The sequence below is a fragment of the Rhagoletis zephyria genome, unplaced genomic scaffold (assembly GCF_001687245.7).
Source record: "Rhagoletis zephyria isolate East Lansing unplaced genomic scaffold, Rhagoletis_zephyria_1.1 Rzeph_scaffold_03470, whole genome shotgun sequence".
Lineage (NCBI taxonomy): Eukaryota > Metazoa > Arthropoda > Insecta > Diptera > Tephritidae > Rhagoletis > Rhagoletis zephyria.
Window position 1 is genome coordinate 13,542 of NW_016160553.1, and position 10,646 is coordinate 24,187.

At 45.3% G+C, this 10,646-nt stretch overlaps 1 protein-coding gene across 1 annotated transcript; it reads left to right on the plus strand.

Moving 5' to 3' along the window:
* Positions 1 to 9,175: 9,175 nt before the first annotated feature.
* LOC108369030 (uncharacterized) lies at positions 9,176 to 10,117 on the plus strand. The gene has a single exon (XM_017624003.1). It carries the CDS (start codon positions 9,176 to 9,178, stop codon positions 10,115 to 10,117), a length of 942 nt encoding a protein of 313 aa, XP_017479492.1.
* The last annotated feature ends 529 nt before the right edge of the window (positions 10,118 to 10,646 follow it).

The window sequence follows — 10,646 nt, forward strand, 5'->3', positions numbered from 1 at the left end:
ACAAACAAAGATCACGGTTCAAAGTTCCAGTAATGTCGCTTCTGGTAGCTGGGTAACGGCTCTGTGTTCCGTTACTGGCCCGTTATGCCATAGTGGCGTGGCTTTAGTACTGGTGGGCCCTGCTCACGCCGATGAGTGGCACGCTGCTAACGTCGGTAAGTGGTGCTCTGGCCGCGTCGAGCGCTCTTGCAATATAGGCGAGTTGCGCTCTGGTTGTGCCGATGAGTGGCGCTCTAACAGCGTCGGTGAGTAGCGCTCTGGTGACGCCGGTATGTGGCGCTCTTGCAATGTCGGAGAGTAGCGCACTGATGTCGTTGAAAAGTGGTACTCTGGTCGCGCCCTGACGTCGATGGCCAGTGGCACTCGTGGTCGCGCTGATGAGAGGCGCTCAGTTAACTTCGTTGAGTAACGCTCGCGTCGCGCCGATGAGTAGCGCTCTAGTGACGCCGGAGAGTAGCACTCTAGTCGTGCCGGTACATGGCGCTGTCAACTCCGCTCTGCTGACGGCGGTGGGGAGCGCTTCTTGATGGCGCTGTAGACGTCGCTCTGCTGACGGCGGGTGTCGCCCGTACGCGGTTTCACGAGAGGCTGTGGTGAGAGTGTATGTAGCTTGTGGCGGTGCCACTGGGAAAGTGACGTTCAGCCCGACGCTCAAGTCGGCGCAGAAGAAATCACCCTTACCAGCAGCTGTTGCAGAAGTGGAATCAAGCCCGAGGCTCAAGCCGGCGCAAATGACGTCACTTCTTGCCAGTAACCGTCTGTTCACGACCACAGTCTCGTGCTGCCTAACTGTTGAGCGGCTGTGTTATATCTTTGAAAGGCTGTGAGCTTGATGTTGCGTGGTCGTACAGCTATATGCTGCTGTGTGATGTTGCGTTGTCATAGCAACGAAGAGGTTGTCGGGTGTTGCTATGACTTGTGTTGTTGTGGCTTGTTGCGTTGCTGCCTGCTCTGACTTGTGTGGTGTCATCCTGCCGGTTTCTGGTGCTATGGTGGTGGGTATTTGTGTGGGCCAAATTCCTCAGAGAAATTTGGTCCACACACGTTACTAGGCAAGAAAACAACAAAAACAAAATATTGAAAATTTTTCTTTAAGGAGCTAAGGAGCAAACTATTTTTTTTAGCTCTTTGCTCCAGTTCTGCTCCAAATTTACAACAAATATTTTGAATATAATTGAGCAAACATTTTTGCCGCTTATCATTTGCGGTAAGCAGCTTCGCTTTCTTCCGGCTTTCTGTGTGAAAGTACCCTTAGCTCCTCAGTCCGCTCCAAAGCCCTGGCTAAAGGAACAAACACCGCGACGCGTTGTTCTGCAAAACCTCGTAACTGACATTTGTGTCAAAAATGAGATTTGCTCACCGGAAGCTCCTGTCATCAAGTCCTATCCATTTATACCCAAATATCGATATTTAAATATAAAAGGCACAGATAATTAGGGATAAATAGAGAAATAAGACAGGTTTTACTCTCTGCACGTACATAGCTACCAACTGCCTTGCCCTTAAGATCAGATCAGTTTTCTCTGATTCCATATATACTTCTTTGATGTTGCCTTTTTTAAGATATTTGCTTTTTTAGTGCCTTTTTTGTGTATTCTAGGGCCTTTTCCTGCCTATGTTGCTATTTTATTTTGCCTTTTCTAGCCTATTTCGTTATTTTATTTTGCTTTTTTTATAGGTGTTTAGGTCCTAAAAATCCGTTCCCTAATAATAACAATATAACTGTTGTTCTTTGTGAAAAAACATTTCACACAGTTTTTTGTTCTGCCCTGCATGACTTTGAAAATTTCCAGTTTGAGTTTCACAAATTAGAAAGAACATTTTCAATATTTGAGTTCTAACGGTCAAGAGAAAATAGCTAATAGATTTTAAAAATCAATAATTTCTTCAGCTAGCTTTAGAGATATGCATATACATATGTACATATATATACATATGTGAAATACCAAATGTCATTGTGAGTGGAGGTGTTTTTGTGGCGCTGCATGAAATCACGCTTTTAAAGTATTTACCAACCTTCAATAAATATACTAGTCTAATTAAGTTGAATATCTGTGCGAACGCCAGCACTGCTGTAGCTGATATATGTTTACGTCGCCTTTTTTCGCTTGATTTTCTTTTTCCTTTCCTTCCTTTGCAAAGTCAGAGAAAAACTGCTCGTAAGGCATCCTCTCCCCTGCAAACTCCCGTTCAAAACCTGCTAAGCAAAGGAGTAAACAGTCCAACACCGGTAAGTTTATTAGAAAGACTTGAATTGAAATTGGAAGCATCCATGACTAGCATAATGACAAAAATTAAAGAAAGCGAAGACCGAGTTATGCAGAAAATGTCTGAAGTTTGTGCTGATCTTGTCAATTTTAAGTCCGCAATGACATCTATGGAGGAGCGAGTGAGTGCGCTAGAGACGTTGCGCGAAAATTGTAACAAAGATTTTATTACATTATGTCAGAAAATGGATGAGTTGGAGAATGCGCTGGTCGCGACTGATGTTATCATTTGTGGTGTTCCGCAGGTGCCAAAAAAATTTTGTTCTCTTGTTCTCAAAACTATGCCAGGCGGTTAACCTGCCCCCACTTCCCGTACGCTCTACCTTTCGTCTGCGCGCGAACAAAAACAAAAATAAGAACAGAGGTAGCAACCAGCATTGCCCAATTATCGTCAAATTAAACTCTGCGTTTGATCGCTCACAATTGTTTAAGGCGATTGCTACTGTTTTTAAAATCTGGCCGAAATTCTCTATCGTTGCGTAACATAGGATTGAATACTGGCGAGAAGATCTTCGTACATAAATGCCTAACTAGGAAGAATCGTGAGCTTATGCGACTGGCAACTGAGCTAAAAAAACAAAACCGCCTAGTTAGTGCATTCTCTATTCGTGGACAAGTCTACATTAGAAGGCGTACCGACAGTGAAGCGACTAGAGTTCATGATCGTGAAAACATTGATCACATTCCAGCTGCCATTTGAAGCCTATATACATGCATATACATTATCTTTAGATTTTTTTACTTACATAGTATGTATAAGCAGTGCGATTTGATTTATGCGTGTTTTTGTTTCTCTTATTATCTCATGTATTTCTCTTGTATCCCACATGACCAAAACTCCTTGTCTCCCTTTTAGATATACTTAACCTTTGTGACTGCCCTCTTTGTAAGCATCTTAAAAATGTGTATATGCATATTGTAGGAAACAGTAGTAGAGTAGGCAAGTGCTTATACTTACACACTGTAACTAGACCTTAAGAGTTAGTTGTTAAGATGAAACTGTAACTAGACCTTAAGACTCATTACTCGTTTGTTTGTATACCAGTTTTATTATTACTCGTTATGTCAATAACCGCTTTGTACAAGTGAAGCGCCATCTTAGAAAAATAAAGAGATTTCATTCGATTTTGTACATCCAAGCGAGCGGTAGCGTTTTTGGTAAACCACTAAGTCTCTGATACCATTGCATCAGAAGTGGTCTTTGAACCCATTTTGATTATAAAATTTAAATTCCGTGTAAAAGTTTTAGTAAAAAGTTAAGTTTTAAAATGAATCGCGATGCGGTAATTGCGGAAAGATACTCTCTATTGCAGCTGAAGGCCTGTGGCGCTGCTGTAGGCATGTTGTTGTTGTTGTTGTTCTAGCGGCTACAACAACCCCGCCCAGGACGGTTGGTATCTCAGTCGTTGTCGTCAAGTCATGTGGGGTCTCTCCGCATGCCGGACACTCATTTGGCACATCCTCATTCAATCTACTCAGGTAAGAGTTTAACCTGCTGCAGTAGCCGGAGCGAAGTTGTGCTAANAGCTAAAAAAACAAAACCGCCTAGTTAGTGCATTCTCTATTCGTGGACAAGTCTACATTAGAAGGCGTACCGACAGTGAAGCGACTAGAGTTCATGATCGTGAAAACATTGATCACATTCCAGCTGCCATTTGAAGCCTATATACATGCATATACATTATCTTTAGATTTTTTTACTTACATAGTATGTATAAGCAGTGCGATTTGATTTATGCGTGTTTTTGTTTCTCTTATTATCTCATGTATTTCTCTTGTATCCCACATGACCAAAACTCCTTGTCTCCCTTTTAGATATACTTAACCTTTGTGACTGCCCTCTTTGTAAGCATCTTAAAAATGTGTATATGCATATTGTAGGAAACAGTAGTAGAGTAGGCAAGTGCTTATACTTACACACTGTAACTAGACCTTAAGAGTTAGTTGTTAAGATGAAACTGTAACTAGACCTTAAGACTCATTACTCGTTTGTTTGTATACCAGTTTTATTATTACTCGTTATGTCAATAACCGCTTTGTACAAGTGAAGCGCCATCTTAGAAAAATAAAGAGATTTCATTCGATTTTGTACATCCAAGCGAGCGGTAGCGTTTTTGGTAAACCACTAAGTCTCTGATACCATTGCATCAGAAGTGGTCTTTGAACCCATTTTGATTATAAAATTTAAATTCCGTGTAAAAGTTTTAGTAAAAACTTAAGTTTTAAAATGAATCGCGATGCGGTAATTGCGGAAAGATACTCTCTATTGCAGCTGAAGGCCTGTGGCGCTGCTGTAGGCATGTTGTTGTTGTTGTTGTTCTAGCGGCTACAACAACCCCGCCCAGGACGGTTGGTATCTCAGTCGTTGTCGTCAAGTCATGTGGGGTCTCTCCGCATGCCGGACACTCATTTGGCACTTCCTCATTCAATCTACTCAGGTAAGAGTTTAACCTGCTGCAGTAGCCGGAGCGAAGTTGTGCTAATGTCGTTCGTGTCTCCAGAGGCAGATGAAGCTCCGTCTCGTCTGTGTCCGGGGGCGGTATGCCTAGAACGGCATTCACAGGTCTAGAGTCTACATAACTCGAGACTGACTCCCTGTGAATGCCGTTCAGGGCCAGTCGATAAGCTGACATGTCCAGAGGTTGGACTTCGTCCGTCAGTTCATATAGATGCCTCCTGACGTGCCTAGGCGAGGGCTCCTCTGCAAGCAGCTGTCTGTTTGGGTGGCCACTTCTGTGGCTTCCGATCAGAAACTGCTTGCAGAGCATTATGTTGTGCTCCTTTACGGGCAGCATTTGCGCCTCGCCGTGGACATGGTGTTCGGGCGACATCAGGAGGCATCCTCTCGCTGTCCTGAGTGCGGTATTCTGTACAGTTTGTAGCTTCATCCACTGCGTCCTACTAGTCCCCGGCGACCACACTGGAGCTGCGTAGTTCAAAACCGGGCGGCCTATTGCCTTGTATGTTGCCAGCAACGTTTCTTTGTCTTTGCAGGCTGTCGAATGTTACTCCGAGTTTTTTGTGGTTATTCACCGTCGGAATTGGTGTGTCATCGACGTGAATTCCCAGCGGTAGCCTGACCTGCTTCGTCCAGGTTGTGAACAGGGTCGCAGAGGATTTTGTAGCGGAGAGGGTTAGACACTTTGCAGTGAAGAAGCGAGAAAGTTCGGAGAGATACCCGTTTACTTTCGTACACAGGTCATTCCATTCCCAGTCGCCATGATCGAGCAATCGTCGGCGTAAGAGACAATCGAGACTCCCTCTGGTGGTTGAGGGAGCTTTGAAATGTAAAAGTTAAACAGTAGCGGGGAAAGGACACCACCGTGTGGAACCCCCTGTTTTATTTTCCTGAATTTACTCGTTTTGTCTCTAAACATTACCGATGAGTGTCGACCACTCAGATAATTTTCCGACCACCGTTTGAGCCTCTGTGGGACACCTTCCAGATGTCTGGGATGATGAGAGTGGCCATAGACAAATTGAGGACCTCCGTTAGGTACGCTACCCCCGCAGGACCCAAATTTTTCAGCATCAGCATGGATATTCCGTCGGGACCCATGGCTTTGGAGGCTTTCACCTTCCCGATGGCCACCTGAACTTCACCTCAAGTGAAAGCAAGGGGGGCACAGGTTGTTGGCAGTTTGTGCAGCCTTCTGGTCACTCGACGCTTTGCTTTGTCCCCCGGAGGATGCAGTACGAACTTCCGGCTAAAATAGCTCGCGCATCGCTTCGGGTCCGACGAAGCATGGTCACCGAAGGAAATTTCGATTCTGTCGTCGTGCTTCGTCGGATTGGACAGCGACCTCACGGTTGACCAAGGCTTGCTCACACCAGAGGTGAAGTTACAGGTCTTCAGATGCTCCTCCCACTTCTTCCGCTTATGTACGTTTACTAGTTGCCGAATCACCGCGTTGAGATCCCTGATACGGGGATCTCCGGGATCGGCCTGACGAAGGCTATCACGCTCATCGGTTAGAACAGCCGCTTCGGCAGGGAATTTTGGACGTGGGTCCGTTATACATCCTGCCGGTATGAAGCGAGCTGCATCAGCAGTGACAGCCCTGCGGAACTTACGTTCACCGAGATGGACGTCGGTTGGTGTGGGAAGCGCTGTGAAGGTGTTTTCGGTAAACTCCGCGTAACCTTTCCAATCAGCTTTAGAAAAGTTGATATAGGTCCGGTGTTTGGCGGAGGCAAAGTCGGTTGGTTTATCTATCGAGATGACTATGGGTAGGTGGTCTGATGCTAAAGTCAGCATAGGTCGCCATGTTATGCTGTTTATCAGACCAGCGCTGACTATGGTGATGTCTGGCGAGCTACTGCAGTTACCCATAATCCTGGTAGGTGCGTTGTCGTTCATTGTGCAGAATGTCGAATCGTCTATCTGCTCAGCCAAGTCTGTTCCCCTACGATCGTTTGACAGGCTTGAGTGCCAAAGATCGTGGTGCGCATTAAAGTCACCTACTACCATACGGTTTTCACCTCTGAGGAGCGCACCTATATCAGGGTGATATCCTGCCGGGCAGCATGTATATGTTAAATATTTTANCTGAGGAGCGCACCTATATCAGGGTGATATCCTGCCGGGCAGCAGGTGACAGGGGGTATGTATATGTTAAATATTTCGAGCTCGACATCGCCTGACCGGATAGCAATGCCCTGACATTCTAGGGTGGTATCCCTGCGGTCGATGTCTGCTTCGATAAGACGATACTGCACGGTGTGGTGCGTGATGAACGCTAAGCCACCACCATTATCTCGCTCGCGATCTCGACGGTGCACGTAGTACCCGGCGCAAATCAACAAAGTTGAATTGCTGGGCAACTTCGTCTCTTGGACCGCAGCTATATCACGCCGACACATGAAGACGGTTATCTCCTCAATCTTGCTCTGTAGCCCGTTACAGTTGAATTGGAGGAGCTTCATGTGGTTCGGGAGACGTGTCGTGATGTGGGGTGTAAGGGATGTGTGTGTTCTTACCGCCGTTGGCTGTGTGCGCTGCTGTGATGGTTGCCGCCCTGTGGTGGTGGCGGGAGGCGTCGCAGTTGAGGTCTGCGACCGAGCAGCGCAACACGGGCCCTCGAAGTTCCCAGTCCAATCTCGCGTGGTACGCAGACCTGAGCATGCCCTAAAGTGGCACCAGCCAAGGCAGGTGTTGCACTTGACTGATGTCACATTACGGAATATCCTGGTCTGACATACCGTGCAGATTGTGGGGGGAACCAGGAGTTGTTGGCGGTCTGTCGTTATGTGGTCTGTCGTGGATGTGGTATGGTCTGTGGTGTTATTATGTTGTTGTATTGTGGTGACTGTGTGAGGCTGCTAGGGTGGACTGAGGTTAGCCGTGGAGGCTGCTCTGTTTGATCAAGAGGGGGCCACGTACGACGTGGTCCACTGTCGATGTGTCCGTAGTCCTGAGCAGACTCTAAGGTGACTCCACCCCTCGCAGGCATTACACTTGACTGAGGTGGAGTTGTGGTGTAGTCGTCTCCGGCATACACAGCAGGTGTAGATTTCTGGCCCTGGGTTTGACTCGATGCCAGCCCTGAGTAGTAGAATACGTAGTGAATGTAGCCCTATGGACGAACAACTTCTGAGATACTTCGCCGACCTAAACGGTGGCGATCTGCCCTGTAGGCATCAATGCCAGCGGTGCAAAAGCGTCATTAGCCGCCAGGTTAAGCGAGCTTTCTGTGGAGGCGCGAGGATTATGCCCAGTTGACAAGGCAGGCGAAAAAAGCGTTTTAGATGGTGGCGACGACGAAGAGATGGAAAATGTAAATGGTCAGTAACAGCGCGAGAAAAGTGTGGCCAGAAACAACGATGAGAACAACGTGGAAAACAATGGTGAGAACAACGAGGAAAGCCACGGTGAGCACAATGTGGAGAACAACGGTCAGAACAACGTTCCGAACAACGGTCAGAACAACGGTAGGAGTAACGGTCAAAACAACGGCGAGGAAGACAACGGGAACAGCTATGGTACAGACAACGATGATGGCGCGGTATACATGCGAAATATATTGTCGTGTACACGTAGCGGTACATTTGGGCACCGCTTATCGGATAACAGTTCGAGAGACGACACAGCAACCAACGGTGCGACAGTTCAGCCCATGCCCGACGTCGACAACGGTAGTGTTGAAGCAAGCAATTTAAAAATTCAACTGCTACAAAAATAAATTGAACTTCTAAATTTGCAAAAGACTTTGTTGGAAAAAGAAAATGAAATGGCGGCGAATACCAACGCAAGCAAAGGAATAAGGGAGGGTGTCCCGTTCGAAACGTTGAAGGACATCATACCGACATACGATGGCGGCGACGGTTTCAACGCTTGGCACAATCAGTTGCTACATTACCGCGAAGTACTACAAGTAAACGACGCTATGTTGGGTGTCGCAATCCACACCAAACTGAGAGGCGCAGCCCTGGCATGGTATAGTGCAAAGCCGGCGTTTCCCAAAAACGTTCGAAAAGCGGACATGGACACCCGAGGAGAGTTTCGCCAACTATTTCAACGAAAAATGTCTGCTAGGCGGCGGGCTCAACCTGAGCGACGAGGACCTCGCGGACTACCTCATAGAAGGCATACCTGACAGGCAACTACGTAATCAGGCTAGGTTACGAAATTTTACTTCCGCGAACGACGTAGTGAGGGCGTTCCGCTGCATTAATCTCCCTGAGCGTCCAGCACAAAGCCTCGACCAGACAACAGGATGCGATGCTACAATTGCAACTGCTCTGGCCATTACGCAAAGGACTGCAGAATGCCGAAAAGAGAAGCCGGTTCCTGTTTCGCTTGCGGACAGCAAGGCCACCAATCAGCGGAGTGCAGTCAATATAAAAAAAGCAAGAACACTTTCGTAAGTTATTTTAAATTATATGTATCAGCACATGCTAATAGTGATATGTTCGTAGAATGTTTAGTCGACTCAGGAAGCCCCGTTAGCCTAATCAAGAAAGTTGTAGTGCCAGCAGGAGCAAAATCAGAAGATGTCAAAGAAATATATTACGGGTTGAATAAGTCCACTTTGAGTATAGTTGGAAAAATGAAATGTTACACAGAAGTATTGAATAAATATGATTCAGTTGAACTCCTAGTGGTTCCAAACGAATGTATGGGTTATTCAGTTTTGCTAGGCAGGGATTTTATTGAAACTAGTGACGCAAAGTTGAAGATAGGAAATGTCGAGTTTACACAAGTGGAAGTAGAAAATGTTGTGGACAAAGTAGAGAACAAAAACAAAGTTGAGAAAATGCACAAAGTCGAGAAAGTGAGCAATTTAGTCGTGGAAAACAAGGGCAAGTGCGAAAAAGTGAAAAGCACAGAGGGTGCAAACGAAGGTAATATTAGCGAAGTGTTAAATGAAATTATGGCAATAGATGCTTGCGAAGAAACGGACGTAGATCTCAAAGTAGGTGAACAGCTAAGCTGTAGAGAAAAAGAAAGTTTCGTGCAGATGTTTAGGAAAATTTATGTGAACTCAAAAAAGTTACGTGAGCCCCTTGTAAGAAAGGAAATGCGACTAGCGCTAGAAAACGATAAGCCATTTGCGTGTCCTCCGAGAAGACTATCTTATAGTGAGAAAGAAACGCTACAAAAAATAATAGACGAATATTTGGCAAAGGGATACATACGACCAAGCGAATCAGAATTTGTGTCGCCAATAGTATTGGTTAAAAAGAAAACAGCTGAACTTCGGTTATGCGTTGACTATAGGAAACTAAACAAGGTTACAGTCAAAGACAGTTATCCCATGCCACTTATAGACGATTTACTGGACAGGTTGGCGAACAAAAAGATATTCACTAAGTTAGACTTAAAAAACGGATTTTTTACGTTTTTATAAACGAAGACTCAGTTAAGTACACCTCCTTCACTACCCCCTTGGGACAGTTCGAATTTTTGAGGATGCCATTCGGACTGAAAAATGCATCCGCAACATTTCAGAAGTTCATTAATAAAATTTTGCCGACATGATCCGAAGTGGAGAAGTTATAATTTATCTAGACGACCTTATGATAGCAACGCAAAGCGTACAACAGCATCTAGAAATATTGGAAAAAGTTATGTCGGGGATTGTTCAGAATAATTTAGAGCTACGACTGGATAAATGCGAGTTTTTACAGTCAAAGGTATCGTACTTAGGATATATCATTAGCGACAAAGGTATTCAAGCCGACGAAAAGGGACTAAAGGCAATAGAAAATTTTTCGGTCCCAACAAAAGTCCAGGAAGTTCAAAGTTATTTAGGCTTGTGCTCATACTTCCGAAGGTTTATAAAAGATTTTGCGACTATAGCCAAACCTCTTTATGATCTTAGGAAAAAAGATAGGAAGTTCCAGTTCGGGAAAGAAGAAATATAATCATTTAAAACC